The sequence below is a fragment of the Melozone crissalis genome, unplaced genomic scaffold (assembly GCF_028551555.1).
Source record: "Melozone crissalis strain CALT ecotype California unplaced genomic scaffold, PUWL_Pcris_2 ptg000005l_1, whole genome shotgun sequence".
NCBI classification, from domain to species: domain Eukaryota; kingdom Metazoa; phylum Chordata; class Aves; order Passeriformes; family Passerellidae; genus Melozone; species Melozone crissalis.
Window position 1 is genome coordinate 37,126,844 of NW_026535783.1, and position 27,812 is coordinate 37,154,655.

Genomic DNA, 27,812 nt, shown 5'->3' on the forward strand with positions numbered 1-27,812 from the left:
GTTTTGATCGAGGAAAAGAGCTCAACAACTCAACAGCACGTTTTTGTTCGTTCCTCAGTCAGGTTTTTTTTTAATCTGTCTCTTTTTCAACGATTGGAATCTTCCGGAAAACTTGTCTGCTGTGAAGCTGAGTCTGCCCACGGCTCGAGCCTGGCAGGATTTCAGGGGGCGACTCAACACGAGCGTGCCGGCCCAATCGCCCCGGGCCTGGCGTCCGTGCTCGGCCCCGCCCCCGGGCCCCGCCCGCGCCTGCGCGCAGCGGCAGCAACGGGGAGCGGGGCGGGGCCGCTGCCCGTGCGCGCCCCGCGAGAAGCGCGGTGGAGAGGCTGACCTCGGCAGCGTGCGTGTTTCCTGCCAAGCATGGAGGTGTTCCCGTCCCCCCTGGAGTCCGCGAAGTTCATAGCCGAGCACAGCAAAGATGTCTCCGTGGACGAGGAGGGAGCGCGACGGGTGGCGGAGAGCCTGTTCGACAAAGCCTCGGCAGCGGAGTTCGGGCTGGCGGGGTGGAAAAGCCTACACGAGCTGAACCCCCGGGCCGCCGACAAGGAGGCTGTAGACTGGGTGTTCCTGGTGGACACCCTCAACTTCTCCTTCTGGTCCGAGCAGGAGGAGCGCAAGTACCTTGTGAAGTACAAGGATAAAACCTACAGCGGCTACTGGTCGCTCTGCGCCGCCGTCAATAGGGCCCTGGACGACGGTCAGTGAGCGCCGGGGAAGCGGGGCCGGGCCGGGGCTGCGGGCGGGGTCGTCGGAAGCCGAGCGTCGTGTATTAAATGAAGGCGGCGCCTCGGAACTGGGACACGCTCTTGGGAACTGGTGCTCGCCGTGTCGGTAGCTGTGTGTGTGCAGGCGTCCCGTTGAGCTTGGGGAAGGGAACTGGAAGTGCTTTCAAAATACCCTTGTACTGAAACTACCTAACTCTTGGCTGTGTCTGGGCTATTTCTTCCATTCAAGAGACTTTAAGGATTTCCAGTAGTCAGCTGTGTGTGACTTGGGTTATTTCACATGTATTCTTAAGTTAAGTTGCATATTTCCATGGCAAATGAATAAATGAGGCATAAAGTGAGAATCCTCTGGACTAATCAAATGCTAGTGTCTAAAGTAAATCTGAAAACCCATATGCCCCTCAAACCAGTATTTTAAAACCAGTATTTTAAAGTTTTGTATTTAAACCCAGTACTTTAGCACTCACTCTTTTTGCTGTTCTCAGAAAAAAACTCCCCAACCGGTAGTAGATATAGATGAAGGTTTTAATTCATTTTCTGCATAGTTATTTAGTAAATTAAGGGGGTATTAGCATTAAGACACTTTTTGTAAACGCACAGCATGATTAGGATTCATGGGAAAACAGGCCTATTCTGACAAAACTAGCTATATACTGAGTATATTTGCTAGTGTGCTATGTAAACATCACACTTAAAATATGAAAACTAAGCAGCTGGGGAAATTGCATACAGAAAGTAACAACAGTTCTATGATTGTATATTGGAAGTTTGCTGTAGAGGAAAACATTTTATGCACTCATAATTTTAATTGTGAGCAGCTTTGTGGATGTGGTTATTGCTGAAAGCAAAGGTGGGTTTAAGAGTTGATGGACTTCTTAGATCTTCCTATAGAAGTTCTTTCTTTAGCAGACCACTGCACTAGGTCTGTATGTTATGTGATAGCCTAACTATCTTATTTTCACTTTTCTGAAGGAATACCTATCACCAGTGCGTCCTATTTTGCCACCATGACGCTTGACCAAGTTAGGCACGTATTTCGCTCTGACACAGAAGTGCCTTTGCCCTTGATTGAAGAAAGACACCGGGTGCTGAATGAAAGTGGAATAGTTCTGTTAGAGAAGTTTGGAGGGTCCTTCCTCACCTGCGTTAAAATGAGTGAGAAGAGTGCTCAGAAACTGCTACATCTCATACTGGAAAATTTTCCTTCTTACAGAGATGAAGCTGTATTTGAGGTAAGTTAATTCTAAAGCTCTGGAAAAAAATCCTACTATTTAGTAATAGTAAAAGACACTTGATAGTCCACAACTAGTCAGGACAAGAGTCACTTTCTTTTTCCCACCAGAGGAGTACCTTTTTTCTCATATGCTGTTTCTTTATCACTTTACTGTAATTTAATTTGGTATATTCTGAGTTCCCAGTTAGATCACACTTCCTTTGTACTCCTTAAAAATGCATAGTATTTGAGATAATTCCTGCCTGAAAAATGGGAATCCTCTTTCTTTTTTTTTTCCCACTTGCCTTGTATTGCTGACAACCCTCCTCCCACCATCTTCTTTTTCTTTTACCTTAAGGCTCTCTGCAGCTAATGAAGGAAGTGAAACTCTGGTGGAATTAACGCACAGCTACTGGGACTCCACCCTCTAACAGCTGTTGATTCAACAGGCATTACTCAAATTACTACAGATTAGAAGTAACCCACAGTTTTACAAATGTTGACAGTATACTGAAGCATTTACTGAAAGAAACTGATGGGAATTAAGCAGGGATCATATGATATTTTTTGTCTCCCAGTTTTCACCTATACAGGCATGTTTTTCATTTAGCACCTGTGACTTATGTAGCAGCTCATGTGCTCAGTTGCATGTGAAGTAGTACTCTGCTGTTACATCATTAAATCTAGAAGACTTTGTTAGTGACAGTACAGCCTATACTACTGGTCTGTGCAGTCTTTTCAACTTCTTGGAATACCAATCACTGAAGCTTTGAACCTATTGCATTTATTGCCCTTCAGTAGGAGGTGTGATTTTATTTTCTTCTGTCTCTTGCTGTGAAGCAAAATATATTTACATAAAAAATCAGAGGTTCTTTTGAATTATTCTTTGGAGCTACTGGTTTTGTTTATTTGGGTTTATTTGGGTTTTTTAACGTAAAAAGTAATTTTTTGATAATTTTTATGATCAAAAAGGGAATATTTTCTAAGTAAAGTGATATTTTCTTATTTTTATAGTGACTGTACTCATTGATGTTATATCTTTCATGAGATGATGATGAGTGCTTTATAAAGCAAGCGTCCTTAAAAGCAGCAGCAGACTACAGAATGAAAAGCAGATCCAAAAATGATCCCAGACCGTAAGCACTGACTTAGTAATAAAGCCTGTTGCATGAATATGGAAGCTTTTTTTCTGCTTTCACTAAGCAAGATGTGTATTTTGAAGGTGATGACATGGATCACAATATTTTTATGGCAGCAGGTTGAGCTCACACAAATAAGACTTCTAAAGGGTTAGGAGGGAACTGGAAAGATGGTGAAATATCCAACAGCAAGCCAGTGCTTTTCAGTAACTCTCCAAAGGAGAAATATATAAGTTAAGTCATACATTAGAATCATGCTATCAGACTGCTGCAGCTGACCTTCTAGGGAAGCTTCTAAAAATAGCACAATTTTTTGACTGTATCTTTTTCCAAATACATATACAAAATACTTTTAATAATTACATATGTAATCCCAGAAATGGACAGTGTTAGTTTTTCTGAAAAAGAAAATGCAAACCAAGACCAAAATCTCCAAAACATTTTTTTCTCCTTGGTGGATAATTCATATTTAGATGCTGTGCTGTGCATTTGATTCCCAACAGCAGTTTAAGTTTTAGACTATATTGTACTCATATATCAGGGTTTTTGTGTTCTGACAGAGACTTAGTGGAGTCCTTTTTGATCTTCCCTTATATTGTATGTTTTCATCTTTTACTTACCATCCATTACCTGGGACTGAGGTTGTAAAATTCTCTATTCTTTGCTTTATTTTTTAATGGCTGTGCTATCACATTTTTCTCTTTGCCAACACAATACTCCTCCTTTCTTTTAATGCCAGTAGGTCATAATTAGGTATATTCCTTAATATTAGCACATTGAACTGCAGAGAGGATGCAAATGTTCCTGTACATGGTACTATTTCCTGAAAGGCAAAGTGTTGCAGAAAAAAAAAAAGATAAAAGAGATATAGTTGTATTGCCATGTTGAAAAAAGTTTCATTTTTGATAAATGAACTACCTTTACAGTCTTTCACAGACAGAATCATAGACTAGGTAAGGATTTAAAGGACTATACCATAAGTGGGTCCAGCCTCCCTGCTCAAGCAGGGTCATCCCCAGAGCACTTGGCTCAGGATTGTGTCCAGAAAGTTCTTGTGCATTTCCCAGGAAGGAGACTCCACAATCTCTCCAAACAATCTGTGCCAGTGCAGTCACTTCCACAGTAAAGAAGTTTTTAAGTTCTTCCAATTTGACATGTAGTATCATCCACCTAGTGATTTTCCCTGCTTTCTGATAAATAGTGGGAAAATTTACTCAAAATGCTTCATAGTCCTTTTCACATTGTGATTTTTGTATAAACTTAATATGTTCTGTACAACAAAAACGTTAACAATGAAACAATGAAATTATAAATTTATCTGCTCTGCCATGACTCCCAGACAATATTTTTTTCCTAATTAAGCTATAGCATGAAATGAAAGGCCCGTTCTAATTCCACCTTCCTCTTCTCTTGGGAAATGGTGTGGTGCTAGAGACAATCAGTACTTTACTACTGGAAAATTCCTAATGCTATGAAAGAATGACACCCTTGCTTTGGGACATAGGAACAATGATAAAATTTGGTCTGTTAATTATTTACTTCTTGTTACCACTTCTTGTGTGATGTTTAAGGTGGTGTTTTGTTGTTTAAAGTACAAAATCATTATGTTCTCTAGAAGAAAGTTTGTGCATTTATGTCAAGTATAGCATGAGGCATATGGAAGGCAGAAGTTTTGAGGATGTTTTGGAAGTTGTTCTATGAAATGTAGTTGAACTTCCCAGTATTTTTGGAGAATACCATTCAAGGACAAAAAATATGATTTGCTGTCAGGAGTAGTTACAGCATCTTGGCAGTAAACAAAGAGGAGCATTCATTAAAGTTTTCACCAGAATTCTATTTCTTTAAGAGTACAGATAAATGGATTAACAAAATGTTTTAATTGTCTAGTACAATACATGCCTATTATGCCTCTCTTGTCAAATTAAAAGGTTGGATGTACTGTAGAGTTTCTGAAAATTAATGTTGCTGTTGTTCAACTACAGTGTTTACCAAATGGCAGTAAACAACTCTGAATGTGTTCTGAGATCCAGACATATTCTAAACAATTTTTATTTGCTGCAGTAACTTCTATTATGTTACTTTTTTATTTCAGTTTATTTATGAGCATTCCACATAATCCATGTTTGCAGTTTGATATTGCTTAGATTTCAAGATATTTAAGAGTGTTGCAGTTTTATTCTGTTCTAGTTAACTAATGTTTGCTTAACAATATGAAATGGTTAATGGTTATTTGCTATATTTATTGATCAGGCACTTAAACAATCCATAAATTTCTTTCTTTAGAAAAAGAAGGTGTCTTTCTACAAACGGGCACAGATACTTGTGGCTGACACATGGAGTGTTTTAGAAGGCAAAGGAGATGGCTCTTTTGATGATATATCCAGTCTGACAATATTTGCTGACTACAGAATTCCACAAGTTCTTGTTCACTTAAAAGCAATTAAGTATTCTGAAAAATTAATGAAGAAACTGCGTGAAGGTTTGTTCTGTTCTTGAGAATATCAAGTAATCTTACTGCCCAATATTGTAGACTAAGGCTAGTTCTAAAAAGTGATATGTTGTCCATGTAAGGGTTATGTGTCACATTTTTCCTTCCAGGGATTTCTTAGGTACTGGAAGGAACTTTTTCTCTAGCCATGATCTTGAGTGAGATCTCAAGGTTACTTTTTTTATAAAGACCTAACTGTTTTGTGGATTAAACACTGATATGGGAGGGATTAAAGAGATTCAAAGATAATTTGAGTTTCTGAATGAATTTCTGAAAATCTGCTGTTGCAAAACCACTTTTCAGAATGAGAATAGTTACAATTTTTGAACTTTACATAAAAGAAACAATGATTTTTGTCATTAATTCAAATTTGTAAAAGCATGGGAATTCCTCTGAACTGCTAGTTAATAAGCAAAGTAATAATAATAATAATAATAATCATCATCATCATCATATTATAATTATAATATATATATGATTTCATTTTTAACCATGATTTCATCTTCCCAATACTTACTAACCATGAATTTTAGTGAATAAAAATAAGCCAATCTCTTTTGCACTGTAAAATGACTGTATTTAGATGTAGAAATGCTATTATGCAATTTCAGAAATACTCAGGAAGATAAACAGATTAATGCAATCGCCCATGAACTTTAAAAGAATGGCTGTACGTGTATTTGTGTCTTTATGCATATCTATATAATTAAATAGACATCATAGACATTCTGTCCTTCCATGAATCCTAATGAGATGATTACCATTTAAACAATTCCACTGTTTTTCTTTACATTCAGTTCCTTTGGGGGGGTTGTTTGTTTTCAATTTTAAAATCTTAGACTTCAGTCATCCTGGTAGAAAATATACTATGAAGTATGATAATTATATACTAAAAAGTATACTATTATAAAAGACTATCTTTTTTGTCACTGTAAGCAAAGAAATGATCATATGATTTGCAGTACACACTGCTCCTAAAGCAGTTCCTTAGAATACAGGCTGTTGCTTGAATTGAATGGGAAGGAAGCTTCTAAGTGCAACATGGTAAAATTAAAGAAACCATTAGAAAATGTGTAGCAACACTGTTAACAGTTGCTGGGTAAGTCATGAGAACTAGAACCCTGCAACAGAATAAATGTGATGGGGAAAAAATTCACAAATTTAGTCAGTCCTTGTCCTCCTGTGTGCTCCATATAAATGGATTGCTGTCTCTTGTGTCTGCAGGAACACTTTTCCAGTCTGGAGACAAAGAAGAGGTAGAGATCCGTGGCTGTTCTATTTGGTGTTGTGCATTGATTTGTAAGCACCTTCAGGAGCTCTATCAGAAGAAGGGTCAGGACATGCATGAAAAAATCAATGCAGTTTTACTCGATTATTATCTTTGGGATTATGCCAGAGATCACAGGGCAGAGATGAAAGATATCCCGTTCCACCGAGTACGGTGTATATATTACTAAGTCTAGTCCAACAGCTCTTGTATTGCTGCCTTATCTTTTGAACTTGCTTTTTCTTATGGTGATTTGTCATGCACTAATTTGGAACTGTTAAATCAAATGCTTGTTTTCTAGTGATGTAGTAACAATGTGCCTTTTCCCTATTGTTTTGTTACATTTTTATTACCTTTCTTCTAATCTTTTGCTTGCCCTGACTGGAATTAACAGTGTAAACTTTGCAGGCAGCCCATGTTAAGGTAGGGTTTATTACTCCCGCTTTAACCTTTGTATTGGTGTATGTGGCTACCTGTGCGCACAGCCAGATGTGTGTGCAGATCCTGTGATGTACCTTGGTGTACCTCAGCCCCTCCCTATTCCTGCCTGCCCCCTGTCATACCTGCACAGAGGCGGCAGGTGCTTGGCAGATGCTGTACTGCTCAGAGATGGAAGTGTAACCCGTCCAGTCGTCCAATAAACAGTGTGGTGACAGACGTGCCATGAGGGTGTGTCTGTGTTTTTACTGCTGGGGGTGAGATGGGGGGGCTCAGTCCATGCAGTGAGGGAGGTGGGAAGGGAGGGGAGGAATCACAGAATCACTTAGGTTGGAAAAGATCTCTGGAATCATCAAGTCCAACCTGTGACCGAACACAAGTTTGTCTACTAGACCATGGCACTGAGTGCCATGTCCAGTCTTTCCTTAAACACCTCCAGGGACTGTGATTCCATCACCTGACTAGGCAGCCTGTTCTAATATTTAATCACCCTTTTTGTGAAGAAATTTTCCGGATGTCCAACCTGAACCTTCCCTATCACAGCTTGAAGCTATTTCCTTTTGTACTGTCACCTGTTGCCTGTGAGGAGAGGCCGAACGCCATCTTGCTACTCCTACCTTTCAGGTAGCTGTAGTGAGCAGTAAGGTCTCCCTGAGCGTCCTCCAAGCTGAACAGCCCCAGCTCCCTCAGCCGCTCCTAACACCCCTTGTACTCCAGACCCTTCCCCAGCTCCTTCGCGCTTCTCTGGACACACACACCTCACCGTCCTTCCCGCACAGAGGGGCCGAGTCCCGGCAGGGCGGGAAGAAGGGCGGGGACTCGCTCCGGTCTCGCCGCTGGGGGCGCTGTCCGCGCGGCGGGCGGCCGGCATGGCGGCCGTTGCCTAGCGAGGGTCGCAAACAGCGCGCAGCCTGCCCTCGCTGCGGCCCGGGCCCGCGGCACGGCCCGGCGCGACACGGCACGGCACGGCACGGCACGGCGGCCTCCGCGTCTTTAGCGGCTCCCGACCCTCACGCGTGATACGATCCCGGCCGCTCCTCAGGTTTGGAGACGTTGCAAGCACGGAAAATCCGCTGGGCCGCACGCAGAACATCCCTGCAAGCGAAAAGGTTGCATGTATGTTTGCCTCTGCCCTGTGGGAGCCGCGAGCGTCGACACCCGAGTGTCTCTCTTGCCTTGATGTTTTGGGAATGTTTCATATTCCCACGTTCTTTTACAAAGTAGATTCTTAGGAAATACGGTTTCCCTGCCACACCCGGGACATGATTTGTTAACTTGTTTGTTTAGGAAAATAACTTTAAAAAGAGAATAAGAAAAGTTGGCACTTAAGAGCAGCACTTGCTAGGGGGCAAAAAAAATAATGCACTCATTCAATTATCATTCAAAACGTGTTTTTAATCTGTAGTTAGTATATTTATGTATCTGTTTCTGATTGGCCACGTCCCTAATGATACGAGTCATTCTCATGCTTTGCTTATTTGTTCTTGTGCTCAGTCAATAGAATGGGGCTTTTCTTTTTTCAGAGTTCAGCCAAGTCTTCAAATTAAAAGGAGTAAAATGAAATGCAAACGCTCTTCTCTTCACTGCCATGAGATAACACTGTTTTAAGCTATTAGTTTTCAGCAAACTTGAATTTTGGGAGTTTAGCTGATTTCTGCCAGTTCAGTAATACAGCTTTCTTGAAGACAATGTGTGTGAGAGCACGAAGTTCAGCAAACTTTACCTTTCATGACACAAATTCTCAGAGTTAGCAACAACAATGGAAAATATGTGTGTGGGATCCCATGCAGATTTTTGAATTCTAGTGAAAAACAGCTATAAAGAAAGGCAATTCCTTAATATTTACAAGTGTGCTCCTGTGCAATGCCTATGCTGTAAGAATGAATATACACCAGGCAGTATAAGGAACCATGTATGCTAAAATTATAATTACTAAAAAATAATTACATATGTGCCTAAAGTTTCAGATCAAAATCGGAGGAATGTTCTACGTGTAGTAAATAGATACATTTAAAACCACACTTCCTTGTGCTTGTTGTGTTAGAAATGTTTGGTGCTTGGTAAGTGGAAAGAGGGTATGTATATACAACTTCTGGAGAAAAAGGTTTTGTTTGACTGATTTGTGTTGCCTACACAATATGAATGCAGGAACAGGAAAATTAGAGGATCCATTGTAAGCCTTTGCTTTACCAACAGTGTTTATTAAAACTCTTACAATATTGTTGCTTTGTATGACTGTGTTATATTCAAAGAGGAAATCAGGCAACTTTAAGTCTGCTAACCTGGAAATAAATAATTGCAAAAATAATTTATTAATTGATTATATAGTTATTAATAGAGCAGCATTTATATCAGGTAGTTTTCAAGATTGTAATGTTGCTTACATGTTCCTTAGGAAATCTCAGCTTTTCACTTCAGGAGATACATTCTTTTGTATTATATAACATGGAAAACTTTTTTCTTAGTTGCAGACAGCTGTGAATGAAGTGAACAGAGCTGTGGTGACAGATTTCTTCTTGACTATGTGAATACTGAGTGGGAAGCACAGTGGTGGAGTCTGGCATGGAGGAGATCCCAGTTAAAGTTGCAGTCCGAGTCAGACCTCTGCTTTCCAAAGAAATACTTCATAACCACCAAGTGTGTGTCAGATTAGTGCCAAATGCTAAACAAATTATCATTGGAAAGGACCATGTCTTCACTTTTGATTTTGTATTTGGCAAAAACTCAACCCAAGAAGAAGTTTATGCTGTTTGTATTAAGCCTCTTCTAGTGTCTCTGACTGAAGGATACAATGCTACAGTGTTTGCCTATGGACAGACTGGTTCTGGGAAGACTTACACCATCGGTGGTGACCACATTGGTAGGTTATAGAAGGGTTTTTGGTTTTTGGAGATTTTTTAATTGGCAAAGAGTGCATTTATGCAAGTTAAATATTTATTACATAGCAGATAATGCTGCATAGTTTTAAGGATCAAGGCAAAAACCTGTAGTAAAAAAACCCAAAACTTCCAATTGTTTATGTGATAATTAAGGTTCTAAAAACTTCTCCATAAATTAGACTATACCAAAAATATCTAAGAAAGCCCCAATTTGTTAAGTGTTCTTTCACATTCCACATTTCAACATGCAGTTTATATTACAACTTTTTTTTCTGAGATATAGTGGTTTTGAAAATTTTTACTATACTTAATCTTACCTTGCAAGTGTCTTCATTAGGCACTTAATTATTTACTTGCTCATTCTGTGTTGGATTTGTTTGCTTTTTTGGGGCTTTTGAGAAAAATTTCTGTGACATCTGAGAAATCTATGCTTTAATTTTTCCAAATTGATATAAATAGAGCATTGCAAATATTTTGGTAGAGTCTTCCTTTTATTTAGAATCATAGGATCACTGAACTGTGTAGGTTTGAAAAGACCCCTAAGATCTTAAAGCCCAACCATTAACCCTACATTTCCAGGTTCACAACTAGGCCTATTCCATTGGTTGACCACCAGTGAAGAAATTCTTCCTAATATCAAATCTAAGCCTCCTCAGGTGCAGCCTGAGGTAATTTTTTCTTGTGCTGTCACTTTTTACCTGGGAGAGGAGAGTGACCCCCCTCCCCCCAGTTACACCCTCCTGTCAGGTAGTAGTAGAGAGCACTACGGTCTATCATGAGTCTGCTTTTCTCCAGCTTAAACAACCCCAGCTCCCTCAGCTGCTCCTCCAGACCCTGCCTCAGTTCTGTTGCCCTTCTCTGGACACACTCCAGCTCCTCAATGTCCTTACAGTGGTGGGCCCAGAACTGAACACAGCACTGGAGGTGTGACCTCATGAGTGCCCAGCACAGGGGGACAATCACTGCCCTGGCCCTGCTGGCCACAAAACTGCTGGTACTCCTCAGGATGCCATTGGCCTTCTTGGCTACCTGGGCACACCTGGCTGGCCTGTGATCTGCTGCTGTCAACCAGCACCCACAGGTCCCTTCTGGCTGAGCACCTTTCCAGCCACTCTGCCCCCACCCAACCCATGGTGCTTAAGGGGATTGTTGTGCCTCAAGGGCAGGACCCCACAGCTGGCTTTGTTGAACCTCATACCACTGGTCTCTTCTGCTTATTGTTGTAACTTCACTTCCATTCCCTTCACTAGTCGGTATTTAATGTTCCTGTAAGTACTATTGCTAGCTAAATTGTTTTGGTAGTGGATGTCACAGTCTAAGACTGATCATAGCTCTGCAATTACACCTTTTTAGTTTAATGAATATATTTACTAAATTAATACTTAGATGTGAGCAACCTGTTAGTTTTTTGGTAAAAGATATTCTTTTTATTGTCTCATAGGCAAACAGCTTCCATAGTCTTGCATAAAGAACACAGATGATTAATGGAAACATTGTCCTGTGCTGACTATGTAAAAAAAAAGTAGAGTTTGGCACCAGTGTTCCATGTTTATGAAAAAATAGGAAATTACTGGTAGTGTTGGTCATAAATCTTGTCTCGCTATGTTACTGATGATTTTGCTTTATATAAGTAGAATTTATAGTTTCTCAAACCCTTGAGATGTCATTGCTAACCATATTGAGTAGGGATAAAGAAGAAATCTGTACTCTGAGGAGTATAGTTTTAAAGCAGAATCCATATTTTTCATAACTTTCATAACTATAAAATTATGTAATTAAAATCCTAGTACTAGATTTGAATCCTAGTACTGGATGCAAACAAAGTTTCTGACACACACACAAAAAAAAATTACAAAAATTCTTGTGAACGATGAGCTCTTCAGATTCCTTAGTGTGTTGCACACTAAATATCGCAGGCTTCTCTCAAATTTCAGTCTTTGTAATTTATGTTACAGAATGACTGCAGTTTTCTGTGACATTTGTGCTTATATTTTAGCATCAGTCGCAGTGGATGAAAGGGGCATAATCCCACGGGCTATTCAGGAATTATTTCATCATATTTCCGAACATCGTAATACTAACTTCCGTGTGAAGGTATCCTATATAGAGGTTTACAAGGAAGAACTTCGAGATTTGTTGGATTTGGAGACCTCCGTGAAATATCTACATATTCGAGAAGATGAGAAGGGAAATACAGGTAGGATTCCAGCTCTCAAATTTGGTGTTTTGTGTTTCAGTTTCTGTCCAAATTCTTGCTTTCTCTTGAAAGTGCTTATTCACTACTAATGAATAAAAGGAAAAAAAATACTAATATAAGCTCAGTTTAGCTGTTTGGAAACAGCTTGAGGTTTAGATGCTTGTCAGCAATATAGATGTTCTATTATATAGATGGAAGTGGCAACAAATGGTAAAGTAAATAACACAGTTATTGTTTCTGCAAATTCTGTCTAGAAACAGAATAGTATGCGATTATTCACTTGAATAAATATTTTAAGATTAAACCATTGCTTCTTCCTTCAAAATTACAATTGTTAAGTCAATGATATTGTAAATATCTGCTCCCCTTTTACAATGAAATGAGTGGAAGAGACCACTTCATTAAGAGAAGGGGAAGTAGATATTCTTAGAGGCTTTGAGATTAATACTTGCCCTGTAGGTATCCTATTCACCCCATGAAAATGCTAGAAGAATCCATATCAGAGTTATTTTATTCTGAAAGTACCTAATCTGGTTTGGGTTCGGATTTTTTTTCTTTATATTCTAATTGTTGTGTTTAGTCTAGTATTCTTAAACTGTTATATTAAGCTGTCATGAGTTTTTTATCTGTAGCTAGGAGAAAGCACTAGTTCAGCACAAATCTTGCAGACAATATCATTGCTTCAAAAGGATCCCACAATACATTTTAAATTATTTATTTTCTTCAGTACAGTTAGAGTAAGCTGCTTGTTCTAGGATGCTTTCCATCTCTCATTAAAAGAAAAATATGATAAAGAAGATCATTAGTAAGAGTACTTGGTAGAAGTACACTTGCACTTTATTAGATTACTAACAGATACCTGTCCCAAAGGCCCAACTATCTGCACTATTCAGAATAGAAATTATTTTCTTAGTACAGGCTTGGAATAAGTTTTACTAAAAACTTTATAGTTCTTAGTCTTTTTTTTAACTGGCAGAATATCCTTTGAGCTGATTTTGCTCATATTTTTTCTAGGTAGCACCACGCTGTAAATTGTAAAGGTAACGTGCAGTGTGCAATGTGTAAATGAGTTGTGTCTTGTGTCTAAGATAATGTTTCAAATGTTATGGCACAATAGACCCCTACATTAAATATCTGCAGGTTTCAGATGTATTGTATCTCATGCTTTGCACTTATTGTATCTTCTATTTCTATGGCTATATGCTATGAGTTCATAGGTAGGTCATAGCCATAGCAGGCTTGTATTTTCTCTAATACACTATTATAGGTATTGCTGTAAACTATTGCTGAAGAATTATCATTATAAACTATTGCTATTAGAATTTATTAAATTATTCTTACTTTCATCTGGTTTGGCATTTGAAGTGATTGTCGGTGCTAAGGAATTCCAAGTAGAATGTGCAGATGAAGTAATAAGCCTGCTGGAAAGTGGCAATGCAGCTCGTCACACAGGCACAACGCAGATGAATGAGCATTCTAGTCGATCTCATGCCATTTTTACCATCAGTATTCATCAGAAGCAGTCTGCAGAGTATCAGAATGCTGCACAGGATTCAATTTCTTCAAAGTTTCATTTTGTGGATTTGGCAGGATCAGAGAGGGTAGCAAAGACTGGAAATACTGGTGAGCGCTTCAAAGAATCAGTTCAGATCAATAGTGGTCTCTTGGCCTTGGGAAATGTCATCAGTGCCCTTGGAGACCCAAAAAGAAAAAGTGTACATATTCCATACAGAGATGCTAAAATCACTCGTATTCTGAAAGACTCCCTAGGAGGAAATGCCAAGACTGTTATGATAACATGTATAAGTCCATCCTCACTGGACTTTGATGAATCTTTAAATTCCCTCAAATATGCCAACAGAGTAAAAAACATTAGAAATAAACCAGTAGTAAATTACAACCCAGAAAAAGACCGAATTGATGAAATGGAACTTGAAATCAGATTGCTTCGGGAAGCTTTGCAGAGCCAGCAGGCCCGTAATCAGCAGTTACATGACTTAAATGAAGAAAAAGCCCATATCAGTTCACTTGAGGAGCAGCTCACTCGCCTTCAGGCTCAATGTTTCGGTTACAGAAATTGTGTAGATGAAGCCTTACCTTTTCTGGTTGATTTGTATGATGATGTTAGCTTAAGAAGAAGTCAGCGGGACAGGTTGCAGAGCTGGATCACTATGGTACAGAAAGTAAAGAAGGAAGCTCTCACCATCCAGGAGGCTGACACAGGCACTGAGACCAGCCCAGTACCACATCACATTACAATACTTCAGCTGAAGAGGGAACTAAAGAAATGCCAGGTATTTAATTATAAGCTGTTTATTTAAATGACTAAGTAAAAAAGCAATCTGCCAAAATTTGAGCTATATTTTGAAAAATGGATAAAATTGTCACCTGTACTTAATTTGACAATTAAATTTAATTTCCAGCTTTGTAGAATACTCTTTGGCCAATCTCTGGTATGTAGGTGTTTTGTAATGGATGTTTGAATACACAATCAGTGACAACAGAGATGAGTTGAAGTAATGTTATATTTTCTCTAGTCAGTTTCAAGATGATTCTTCAGGCTGAGCTGTTTTATGTGTTAGATATTTGGTTTTAGCTATGCTAGTATGCTAGGTTTGGCTGAGATGAAGTTAGTTTTCTGTATAGCATCCCCGAGGGTGCTGTGTTTTAGATTTGTGACCAATACAATGATAACAAGACAGTAATGCTTTTGCTCTTTTTGAACGGTGTTTTGTATAGTGACAGGCCTTCTCTTTTTCTGCCTGCAACCCCCAGTAAATAGATCGGAGGATGCATGAATAGTTGGAGACACAAACATGAAACAAAGCAGATGACCTGAACTAATCAGAGAGATTTCATACCACATAATGTGATGCTCAGCAATAAAAAGGAGGAGGTTTAGGGAGACTTAGCTGTATTTTACCCAGAACTGGCTCAGCATTAGTCAGCCTTGGGAGGTGGTAGGCAATAGCTTTTGCATTATCTCTTTTGTTTTATTTTCTTTCTCTCTTGCACTTCATCATCACTTACTGATCAGTTTCTATCTTGACTCACAAATTTTCTTGCATTCACTTTCCCTTTGCTCTTCCTCTGTCCTCCTAGGAGATGGGAGTAGGGGGAAGTGAAGAGATAGCTCTGTGTGCTTAGCTACCTCCTTGGATAACCCATAACAGTCTATTTTGGAACCCAACCTGTGGCTCAAGGCTTTCAAAATAATAACAGATTTGATGACAGTGTGCTAAAGTAAACTTGTTAATAATACCTGTTTGGTTAAGATGTTTAAAGACTGTTGCAGGTCATGAAGCTGCATATTTGCTTTGGGTGCTGATTTGTATGTGTGCGCGAATATTTAGATGCTTGATTCCTTTCTAGCTGTAAAAAAGCCTCCAAGAATCATTAATGACTATTTTCAGATTTTGCGATTTTGTTTGCTCTTTATTACTTGGTTTTCCTTTGCTTGGGAGTGCTATGGCAAAACCACTGTCCATCAGTGTAATCTGGGTCTTACATTGTGGATGTCCCAGTACTCCAAGAACCACCTCATGGATAAAATCAGCAACTATATTTTACCCTCTTCTTCCCTGAGAGACATTTTGCAGAGAGAGGGGGAAAAGTGGTACCTATCCCTTCCTCTCCTCCAGAACAGTTTTTTATAGTTTTGATGTAGTGGCTTCTGAGTTCCTTCAGTATCCTTATGTAATCAGACTGTTCATAGTAATGTGTTGTGATCCCAACTTTGATTAATGTTCATAAGGTTAAACAGCTATTTGGGGTTGCCACATGATTTGAGCACGCCAGGAACATGCTCTAAGGTGATTGATCCCTGGGGTGTCAGTATGTCTGGGAGGAGATGGGCAGGAGCACAGGGCCATTGCTGCCTCTGACTACTTGTGATTTCATATCTGAACAGGCTCATTAACCCATCAAACTAATACATTATTTGAAGAAACGAAGGTGAAACACAGTGACTTCTATAGCTGTGTTGGATGTGCCCCATGCCTATAAAAGTCAGTGTCCAGTGCCCTTGGAAATGCAAGAGGGCCTGGTCTAAAAGCCCACAAACAGGCTTGTAGTGGTCTGAGACTCAGAAGATGTCTTGGTCTGAGGCCACAGAGACACTAAATCAGAGACTGAACCCTCAACTGTAATAGCTGATCTTGTAGTAAAGAAACAGTGGAAGCAGAGATCAAGTTAATAAGAGAAGAGGCAGCTCATACTCAGAGGAGGAGAGAGGAAGAATAAGAACAGGTAGCCTGTTCCACAGCAGGATAGGAAAGGAAAGAGACAGAAATCATGAGAGGCGGAAGCTACCTGGTCCCTATCCATAGCCTAGCTGCAAGATATTGTGTAAAGATTTTGCCTGACAAGATGAACTAATTGCTACCTGGTTGCTCCAGAGCTGGAATAGTAGGGCTAACAGTCTGGAACTAAAAGGAAGGGGAACACAGTAGCTGGGATTCTTTGCTAGGGATTGTGGGACTGATAGAGGGATTGGAAGAGGGTCAGCCACCTCCAGCTTCCAGAGGTGACTCCTATTGAGCATGAAGACAAAGTACTCTCTTAAGGAAGATATTGTCATCTAGTGAGGCATGTGGATTGCCACAGAGGAATATATTTAATGTCTGAGGGAATTAGAGGTGGTGGAGGTGATCTTCAGTGACATGGACAATAATCAGGCCTCGAAAGATCCAAACAATGTACAGTCCACACAATCTGAGTGGCTGAAGTCTATACAGAACACACAGACATCATATGACAGCAACCTAGTAAGGCTGAATTAGGCTTACTCTCTGGCACCAACTTTGTATAGAACAGTTTGCCAGCCCTAGAGATTTACTGAAAATCTCCATTCCCTCTCCTTGATATGGACCTGCATCTCAGCTGTGGAAAGATTGTTACACAAGGTCTAGCAACTCAAAAGATAATGTGGATAATCTCTTTAGCCCCTTGCTTGGGCAGGCCAGCATATTGACTACCTTGACCAGGAATTACTCTGCTTAAGGGAAGGGGGGCCATGAGCACATGACAAATCCCACCCTACAGTTCTATCTGTGAAATGGATATGAGAAGTGGGGCGGTGCACCTATTTTGGTCCTGGAACTTTGCACATAAAGCAGTCTGTACATAAAGGGGGAAGAGGCAGTGGTTTAAAAGGGTCTTCCAGGAAGATTACTGTTCCAGTTGTTGTCAACCAGTTCCTGAGATGCAGTAGACCCCTTCCTCTTTCTGATACTGATTCACTGGACTTACAGCTCTGTGGGTTTGAACTCCATGCTTCTACAATGTGTTACAATCTGCTCTATTCACAAAGGAGGGAAGGAGGGAAGGAAGGAGGGAAGGAAGGAAGGAGGGAAGGAGGGAAGGAGGGAAGGAGGGAAGGAAGGAAGGAAGGAAGGAAGGAAGGAAGGAAGGAAGGAAGGAAGGAAGGAAGGAAGGAAGGAAGGAAGGAAGGAAGGAAGGAAGGAAGGAAGGAAGGGAGGGAGGGAGGGAGGGAGGGAGGGAGGGAGGAAGGGAGGGAGGGAGGGAGGGAGGAAGGAAGGGAGGGAGGGAGGGAGGAAGGGAGGGAGGGAAGGGAGGGAAGGGAGGGAGGGAGGGAAGGGAGGGAAGGGAGGGAGGAAGGAAGGGGAGGAAGGAAGGGAAAGAAGGGAAGGAAGGGAAGGAAGGAAGGGGAGGAAGGGAGGAAGGAAAGGCAGAATGACAGATTAAGTAGAAACATACCACCCCTCCATGCGTCTTAATGATGTCTCATAGATCCTCTCCATCTGGTCTTCTTGGTGGTGAGGGTCCCCTGCCAAAACCATAGTATCCAATGGATTAGCATACTTTTGGGCCAAGTGGGAATGCCCAGGTGCCTCCCCTGAGGGGGGCCATGTTTGACACTGTCCCTTGAAAGACTTTGGGTCAGCTGCATCATTTTGTATCGTGAACAGTCCTCAGGCACAGGGTCACGGGAACCCTTCAGGGGGCCTTTGATGAACCTTGATGCCCCCTTAGCTCCCGCTCATGTGAATGTCCCATAGATTTGATTTTCTGGGGTGGGGGGCCCCACAGCTGAGCTAATCTGCACAGCAGAGGATGCATGTTCAGTGCCTCTGACCAGAGGTTTTCACATGCACCCAAAACCCTCCTCCCCCACCCTTTAGTGGGGGATAGGAAGAATCCAGGCTTATCTGTTGCCAGGTTTCTGCAAACCTGGCAACAGATAAGCCTGGGGCCATGGCCTCCGCCCTGAACCCACTGGGCTTGGCTCTTCTGTGACTGCTCTCCTAGCCTTATCCATTACTTCCCAGGCCTGAGATGCTTTAACCAATTTTCTTTTTTTTTTCACTTTTCTTCTCTCAAGTAGCCTTGGTCAGTTTAACTCACAGAGTTTCAATCAGGAGGCGCATTCACTCTGGGCTTTGGTGGTGCAGCTTCATCATACAGTTTTGCCATAACAGGAAAAAAATTGTTATGACAATGTTTAAGCCATGAGTGATAACATTTCAGTCTCTGACACCATGGAAGGACTGTGCTGGCCTGTTGTAGGATCATACAAATATTCTTGTAGCATAACCTGGGTGCCTGTCCTGAGTGATCACTGTAGCCAGACAGAACCCACATCATGGACTAAATAAACTCTGTGGACATTTTGTGGGTATTTTACAGGACTAGTCTATAGACTCAAGGAATGATATCTGTGCAAAAGTCAAAGGATGAGAAGGGAAGAAAGGATAGTTAATAAGGTTGCATTGGATAGCGTGGGGCTTGAGCATGACATAAATGGTGTGGAGTATTAAGTGGGGGTTGTACTAAGTCTGGCCAAGATGGAGTTAATATTCTTCATAAATGCTTGCAGGATGCCATGTTTTACATTTCTGACTAGTATGATTCTGAAAGAAGACCAGTGTTTTAGGTCTTGCTGCAGAGTGTTTGCACAGTATCAAGGGACTGACTCTGACTGTGACACCAGTGAATAGATAGGCTGGTGTGCCAGGGACAGGAGGAGCACAGCCAGGCAGATGACCCAAGTCAACCAAAGAGATATTTCACATCATTTGACATACTCAGAAACTGAAAGGGGAAGGAGGGAGATTTAGTTATGCTAGCTGTCTTTTTGCACAGGAGCTAATGGGAATCTGCCCTTTCAAGGCAGAGAGTGATTGGTTTTGCAGTAATTAACCACCTTTATGTTATTTTCTCTGTTCTTTCACTTCACCTTCACTTACTGTACAATTTCTGTCTTGACCCACAAGTTTTCTTACTTTTCCTTGGGACTGGGGGCTTGGAAGTGAGGGAGTGTACTCAGTTAGGCAAGTTAGTTTTCCTCTTAGTTAGGGGGAGAAAGAAGAGAAAGAGAGAGAGAAAGACAGAAAGAGAATTTTCCTATCTCTGGGAAGTGTGTATTTAGGTGCATATCCTCAGCAGTTGTCCTGTGAACCCAGAAATTGTTTTGAATCTTGGAAGATATTACTTTGTCAGAAGCATTACAGATATAATTACAATACAGATATTTTCAAAGCTATCAGTGAATTTACAGATGACCCAGGGACTAAGTTTTGCAAGTTTTGTCTAATATTATCTAATACTATGTATGTAATATGCTAGTCTGTCTAATATTACAAAGTTACAGTTTCATCTCTTATCTCTTAGCAATTTCCTAAACTGTATTTCTCACAAAATCTCCTATATTTCCTTTTCCATTGCTATGCCTTTAGCTAACAGAGTTTCTAAACTATTTGCAGATTTCTTTGTCTAATCTTTTCTAACATTTGCTTTTGTGTTAAACATCAACTTTTGCTTTTTGGTGACATCATACTTCTTTATGGTTTTCCAAAAAAGGTGAAAATTTCAAAACATCTGGGAGTCTTAGCATGCAGATACCCCATGAGGATCCTGTCATATCGCTAGTGCTGATCAGCTATTTCTCTCACAGTAGATAATAGTCCTAGAGACGACCTGTGGGGAGAAGAGCTCTCAGCCTTCTGACAGCATGTCTCCTAACAGAACTGACACATGATCAAATAAATAATTCTTTTTGGAAACTTCCCCATATGCATTTAGGGAGTACTTATACTGGATGTGCTGAGTTAAAATGTTGACTGTGAACATCAAAAGAAAAGAAATTCAGGTTATTGTACAGTGAAAATCATCTGAAATCAAAATTAATAACAGATTTTATTACTTAAAACAACTATACACCAGTTGGATTCTGAGTGAAGTTCTGATGCCAGATGAATAGCTCAGAGAAACTAATTTGAGTTTGGTCACGTGTAGAAGGAGGCAGTGCTCCAATAAGTTAGAATTTTGTAACATCAACCCATTTTTAAGTTTGCAACCAAATTGATAAAGCTATAGATTGTTATCTGGCAATTGCATAAACAAATTTTGTCTTTTCATTGTTCTCAAGCAGTCTAAATCACAGCTTTTTTTCTTCTTTCTTGTTTTTCTTCTGTGACTTGTTTTAAACCTCTGTTTCCCTGGTTCAAAACAGTGTGAAAGCTGACCTTAAACTTAGCTTGAACTCTCTTCCCCAGGGAGTATACCATCCACAGCCAGGAAGAGATGGTTAGAGGAAGGCTAAAATAAATGAGACACTACAGACTCCAGAGCAGGGTTTGCATATGGACAGATTTAATAACTAGTAGAGGACCTGTTCTTGTCTGTACATACACATTTCTTTGCTAGCAGCTATTGTTGCTTGGATAATGCTGTCTTACATGATATTAAAATACCAAATTTGTTGTAGCTAACATCCAAACTCATTCATATGTCCACCACCAGGACTCTTGGAGAAAAAAATAGGAAGAGCAGGAATAAGAAGGTTTGTGGGTTGATGTAATGTTTCAATACTTTGTCTTTGGCTTCTGCAGGCTTTCTAGAAGACTAATAACATTTGGAAGTCTCCATCCATCAGTATAAGTTCATTCACAAGAACATATGAACAAGCATTCTTGTGTTTTCTTTAATGTTTAAACTGTTATCCAAGTTGCAGATTGAGGACAGCTGTTCTTTTTTTTTCATTAGAGAAGTATATTAATCACAAGATGCTGTGATCTTGTAGCTACATATAACAGCATACTAAAGATAATAATTGAATTTAATATATACTTCAATAAATTAGGTTTGGTTATGAGTACATTATCTCCTTGGGAAGAATGAAACTTGTTAGAACAAAATCAGTAGATGGAACAGAAGTGAAGAAATAGCTGCTAGAAACTGCAGATAACCACTTAGACAATTTGCTGTACATACTTCAAGACTTTGCAGTGCTGGTCATGTCTCTTAACAACAAATGAGGTTTTATTTTATTGTAGGAATAATAATGTCCCTTTTGCCCAGCTGAACTTTTCTTTTATTATGCAGCAGGTACTAGTTATGGATGAAGAACTATTTAGCCAGAAGAATCATGAAGTGCAGGTACTGCAGAATCAGATAAAGACATTACTACAAGAAAAGAAAGAACAACAGGAACTTTTAAAGGAGGCTCAAGAAACACAAAGATTACAGGTATTTTCCCACTGGTACATATTTATCTGCATTGAACCATCCTTCTACCATATGAACGCATTCAACAGTCCCTCAGATTTTTTTTTACTTATTACCAGTCAATACTGGGGACATTTTGTTTTAATTAGAGCTGTTTCACAGAATGAGTTGGGTTCTTCTAGTGGATGTATCACAGTAATATGATTTCTGGAGACTGTATATGAACCTAGCTGTGCCAGAAGCCTCCTGCATAACTAGAAGTGAACCATTCATGCTCTCCATGCTTCCTGAACCATAACACACAACCCTCTCCCCAGATTTGTATCATTGTTAAGGAGTTCCAGGACAATTAATAGATTAGGATTTGAAAGACTTTGAAAGATGGTTTAGAACTGAAAAAAGACTGTATGGATCCTATAGAATGCTTGAATTGAAAAGTTATATAGAAACTTATTTTGCTATAGCTTTATTAAGAATTAGAGTATTGGCTCCTTTTGGCTTTATAAGACAGAATTCCATCCTGATGTTCTGATCATTTACCATTAGAGAAAACTGAGTGACACAATGGAAAGTGAGGTAAAGACAAAAAGGCTGCTTGCCTCTTTCCTTCTGTAGATCTTGAATTTGCTAATGAAATTATTGTGGCTAGTACATGCATAATGTGCACCTAGAATAGTTAATATTCTGCTGGTGTTGCCAGACATGTGGATTACAGATAATTTATTATATGAATTTTTAAAAGAGAAAAGCGTAAACATGGATAGCTAGCGCTCTTCTCCTTATCATACTTTTTCTCCTTTTTCCTTTTCCATTCTGATGGCTTGGGGAGAGTCAGTGCATTAAAGGTAAGTAAACTAGTCATGATTTTTTTCTTCCTTCTGTCACTTTCTCTCTTTTCTGTCATTCTGGCTAAACTTTTTTTAGCCGGCACACCATAGTGTCAACTGATAGTGTGATAATGCTTATTTAAATTTTGGAGGATACAAGGTAGCTGTTACAGTGTAGATAGAAGGTTCTTTTAGTATCAGAGACAGGAAGGAAGCCTGAGAGCTTTCAGGCAGCATTTTGGCATTTAGTTCACTAAACTGCCACTTCTGTTTAAGAACATATAATGCAAAGCAAGTGCTTCTGTCAAATATTTTACATTGTGTTCACAGGCATATGTAATTTAATGGTACATGATAGAATAAGGACTTCTAGAGTAGCAGGTATGAGGTAGGAGGTAATAAATGTTTATACACATACGTATTTATGAAATGGGTTACATTATTACACTGTGGAGCTGTATGTGCAATTGTATCAGGGATAAATAGTTTCAAGGTGGATCAGTTGGCTGTTACTTCTTCCAAAACGATAACAATTATGATATTCATACATATATTCGATTTTCTATGACATAGGAATAATATGTATTGTATTCCAACACAATGTCAACTTGTAAAGCATTGTTTGTGTTTGGAAGGAACTTTCAACTAAGACAACAACATAAAGAATTAATAAAAATGTGTTACTCAAAGTAGAAGAATGTAGAATGTATTGTGAGCTATATTTCAACTTCTCTGTTGTTGCTAGGCCATATTCAAAAAGAGTCAAAAATGATAGAGTGAGCTGATAATGGATATAATCTTGGCCTTATGGACGAATCGGTTTAGATAACATAAGTTATCTAAGTACTAAGTACTTTTGAACAATGTATGGAGAATGCTGTAGGAGAAGCAGTTAAGGTCTCCAAACTAGCATTATCAACACACCTGAGGCTGGGTGGAAGAAAAAGTAGGAAGTGAACCTTGGATCATGTACATGTTTAGTTTATTAATACAAGTAATCTTTAAAGTGGAATTGTACAAAGTGGAAAAGGAAGCCCATATACATGTTTAATTAATAAGACTCAGACCATAAGTTTAATTTGAAAATATTTGTTTAATTCTCATTTTATTTCTCCATATAAAGCAAGCATGAGCTCCTAATTATGTCAGTCATTTCTCACTAGATGCCTGGATAGGCTAAGTAGCTAAACCAGGTGTGCTGAGAGAGAGAGATTTCAGGTCAGAGTCACAATTTAATAGAAAGGTTAATATAAATGTAATGATACACATTAAAACTGCCTGAGACCCACAAAGTCAGATTACAACCTGCCATCCGGTTGGCCAAGGTGGTGGTCGCAGTCCTATCAAGTGGTGATTGCAGTCCTGTTGAAGTGATGGTTGCAATCAAAAGTGGTGGTCCTGTGGAAGTTCTCGGCCTTGTCTGGATCTGTCCAGGTGTTATGTGGGTTCCAAGTTCCCAGTTATGTATGGTCAGGTTCAAGGGAGAGTATTCAGCACCTCTCCCAGGATGGACAGTTGGGAATGATGTAATCCTGAAAGTCATAGGATATTTTTGGGAATCCTTGGTGGTCTAAGTTGTTACAGCTGTCCATTATGGTGGTGCTGTTGGGCCATTATGGGCCATTGGCAGAGGTGACCTCCTCAGGATGGGGGGGGTAATCGGTGGGACTGTGCTGGTGTTTCCCCAGAAGGAGTTAGCACTGCAGAGTCATTTGTGAAGAAAAAGCAGCACTTCCCCTCCTCAGAGGGTTTGGCTCTTCTCCCTTATTTCATTTAACACCCAGCTTGTAGCCTGAGGTGTCAGCTGGGCAACTGCTGGGCATTTACTGGGCATCTACTACAAACCCATCATTAACAGTTTGTCAGAAATGGCATAGAATACTCAATTTTGTTACACCCCACACTAGCACTCTCTCTGCAACCCAGGATACTCAGGTAGGTCTTTCTGAACAAAAATGTGTCTAAACTTTATTGGATTGGGGAGTGGGAGGGGATTCTGAGACTGATGATATGTCATAGAATTCCCAGTTTGCTGCACAATTTGCCGGTGCCTTGCACAATAATTTAGGGTCAGTGGGTGGTTTACAAGATTCATGACTTTTGTGAGGAAGTTGAGAATACGGTACAGTGCTCAGTTTTGCTTTTGCTTTATTTTTTTTCCTCATGAGATTGAGAAAATGGTGGAACAGCACATAGTCATTGATCAGCTAAAATTGAAATTAGAGAAGTTCACAGATGTGAAAGCTTTAGATTCCCCAAGTGCTTATGAAGATGGGCCAGCTGTCATGGCATTTGCTAGGAGGGGCTATGGTGTCCCAGTAACAAAAAACCTGCCTTCAGAGACAGAGATCCAAAAGGTAAGGTCTACCCAGATTTTCCCCCTTTTACTTTGTAATGATTATTGGCCAATCATTAGACACAACATGATAATATACGATGTCTTCCTCAGATACTGATGTTTAACTTCCCACTGAAAAACTAGTTTTGTAACATTTGTTTATGCCACAATTATCCAAAATGTTTAGGCTTAAAGTTTCCACCTACAAGTGCTATGGCTGTCATGTTTTCACCCCCCAGCTGGTTTTCTAGGGGTTTTGAGGGTTTGAGTATGAAACATTATAAAAAATGAATTTTATTCTTACCAATACATTCAGTACATGGGATAATGAATTGCTACCAGTGACCTCTTTCACATTTGAAACGACTCCTCTAGGCTCTTGCAAAATGTTTTGTTACAAAGATACTCAGAGTTATTATAGAAAACCTGTGTAATTGCTTACAAGCTCAGGTGGTGAAACATTTTTTAAAATATGAGTAATGAATTGCTGAACTATTGCAAGTGTTTTTACCCATCACTATTTTTGTGTGCTTTTTGACAGGGGTATACCAGCCCCCCCATCTTGTCTCTGGCCCAGATAATGGCAGAATTCCATATTCGCAGGCAGATTATACTGACCAAGTTAGAAGATCAAGATAAAGTCCTTCACTGCCACCTCTCTGATCAGAGTGATGAAGAGGAAGACAATACAGGCAGTGAAGAGAAAACCTCATATAAGTAATTTTTTTGTTGTTCTTTAACTTTTGTTACAGAAAAATGTATAGCAAAGGTAGTAGTAGTGCCTAATCCTTCCATAATACTTACAGTGAACCTGTGGGACCATTTGGGCATACTGCAAAATAAGTTTAATATATGTAGGTTTAGCAAAGATTGCATAATCCTTGCTTGTGCGTCAGAATCTACCTTGAAGACCGGGAGATTGGGTGATGGTGTGTGTGGGACTGGTGTGGATGAGGAAGAAGGTAAGAATGCTTTTGTAAGTCTGAGCTTCTTCTCTGTTAAGATCATCTACTTTGCATGATGCTTAAAGAAAAAAATCGCTGTGCATTTGCAGAGTAGCATGTTTATTGTTCTGTGATAGGTGTTCCATAAACCAAACATGGACACAAAATCGTACTTCTCTGTGCTTCCTTCCTGATGTAAGTGACATGAAATCTCCAGTAGACAAGTCTGGTGTGTCCAATAAATCTGCGCTACAAACTGACACAACTACAGGTATGATGGGAGTCATTAGAGCAAATCTTAGTACAGTATCAGAATATGCAATAATGGCTTTAGCACATGTAATTAGTTTTCCCAGAAAAATATCTGCAATTCCTACAAATATTTTTTGGTTATAATTCAAAGTAGGTTTTCCAATTTCTGTTTTTCTTTCCCATTCTGAAACTGATGTTAGTAACCTCTAAATAATACCCACTAGCCAGAAAGGAGTTCACTTATCAAAAAACTAGTCACATATAAATCTTTAGGACTGCTTCAATGAAAGAAATGGATGCGATTATCTCACCAAAAATACTGAAGTGGTTTCTGGAATATTTTCCAGACTTAGGGCCTTGAAATACAAGTGCATAGCATCCTTTTTTTTTCCTGTTTACACACATGGCAGGGTAGAATACCCTGCTCTCTTCTCTCCTTTTGATTCTTGTACTTCATATGGAAGAACTGCACACAGTCGATATTGCACAGCACTACCTTTTGAATACAGCATCTATTCCAGATTTTATAACTCTATTTTGCTTTGTTTTTTTCAAGGTGAAGAGATTGACAGCCTCCAGAAAATCCATGTTTTTAACATGCAGAAGTTAAAGAATTCAGAGTTGAGACTTGCTAAGGCTGAGCAAAAAATAAGAGAACTTGCACTTAATATCAAAAGGAAAGAGGAACTTATTAAGGAGTTAGTAAGAACAGGTAACTGTCTACTGTAGGAATACTGGATACTGTAGGGAATTATGATGTTCTGAAACAAAGGAAGAGACACTGAAAACCTAAAGTCCTGTATGTCTTAGTTTTTATATAATTATCTTAAAAATACTTTTAACAACCTAAAAATCCATAGATTTTGCTAATTACTTGCTGTAATCACTGAAAATTTTGATTACAGCCTACTCTACTATGAAGATTGATTGTTAAATATTTTTTGTGCTTTGTTGATTATCACTTTTATCCAACAGTAGTGTAATTTTTAATGTATGGTCAGTGCTATCTCTTTGTAGATGCGTATTTGTGACATAGTATCTGGGATTGGAGAAAAGATACATCATTGTATCTTCTATGTTCTGTAACAGTAGAGAAATGGGAGTCAGAAGTGGAAAAGGAAAAAAATCAGTGTCCCTGGTAGCATACATCCCTTACACATCTGTCCTGATAGAGAAAGTGGCCTTGTGATGACAGGAAACCCCTTCAATCACAATCCCTTTCCTCAGCCCCTTCAATCACAATCTTCTCTTTTGTTTACCTTCTCTTGAGGTGGTCTGAGAAAGGTTCTGTGCCATCCCAGATTGCCTGAATGGGACAAGTCACAGAGTAGAAACACAATCCAAGATCATATGCTAATTATTAAGCTGACAGTTGAGTAAAAAAATTATGGCATATTCTTCTGGGGGAAAAAAATCCAAACAAAATTATGAAATACAGGATAGCCATTTTCCCAAAATCTACAGTAGGCATAAGAATTTAACTCTGGCACTCAGATGGCACTTTATTTGGTGGCATGAGGTGACTCATGAAATGTTCAGATTTAGGACTCTCTTTAACTCCATTTCAGAGTTAGAAAGGGACTGCAGGTTCCTTTAGTGTTGGAAAATGTATCAGAAATTACTGACTTAGCCAGAAC

General features: G+C 39.6%; 2 protein-coding genes across 2 annotated transcripts in view; both read left to right on the forward strand.

Moving 5' to 3' along the window:
* Window positions 1–274: 274 nt before the first annotated feature.
* QNG1 (Q-nucleotide N-glycosylase 1) lies at window positions 275–7,343 on the forward strand. The gene is made up of 4 exons (XM_054285027.1): window positions 275–697; window positions 1,698–1,957; window positions 5,361–5,556; window positions 6,790–7,343. The coding sequence occupies exons 1-4, from the start codon at window positions 361–363 to the stop codon at window positions 7,020–7,022; spliced, it is 1,026 nt and encodes a 341-aa protein (XP_054141002.1). The 5' UTR covers window positions 275–360; the 3' UTR covers window positions 7,023–7,343.
* A 937-nt stretch (window positions 7,344–8,280) lies between these two features.
* The window catches only part of KIF27 (kinesin family member 27), a 29,703-nt gene continuing 10,171 nt past the window's right edge, over window positions 8,281–27,812 (forward strand). Inside the window, exons 1-9 of the mRNA XM_054285812.1 lie at window positions 8,281–8,386; window positions 9,736–10,130; window positions 12,146–12,346; window positions 13,712–14,640; window positions 21,692–21,835; window positions 24,810–24,998; window positions 25,521–25,696; window positions 26,061–26,194; window positions 26,732–26,887. Of these exons, the coding sequence (XP_054141787.1) occupies window positions 9,833–10,130; window positions 12,146–12,346; window positions 13,712–14,640; window positions 21,692–21,835; window positions 24,810–24,998; window positions 25,521–25,696; window positions 26,061–26,194; window positions 26,732–26,887 (2,227 nt within the window). The 5' untranslated portion in view covers window positions 8,281–8,386; window positions 9,736–9,832. The remainder of the gene's footprint in view (window positions 8,387–9,735; window positions 10,131–12,145; window positions 12,347–13,711; window positions 14,641–21,691; window positions 21,836–24,809; window positions 24,999–25,520; window positions 25,697–26,060; window positions 26,195–26,731; window positions 26,888–27,812) is intronic.

Excerpts from the sequence above, each read along its gene's own strand:
- QNG1 (XM_054285027.1), top strand. The coding sequence starts at position 361 with ATGGAGGTGTTCCCGTCCCCCCTGGAGTCCGCGAAGTTCATAGCCGAG. Across the intron at positions 698-1,697 it reads CAATAGGGCCCTGGACGACG|GAATACCTATCACCAGTGCG; the intron begins GTCAGTGAGCGC and ends ACTTTTCTGAAG. Across the intron at positions 1,958-5,360 it reads GAGATGAAGCTGTATTTGAG|AAAAAGAAGGTGTCTTTCTA; the intron begins GTAAGTTAATTC and ends TTCTTTCTTTAG.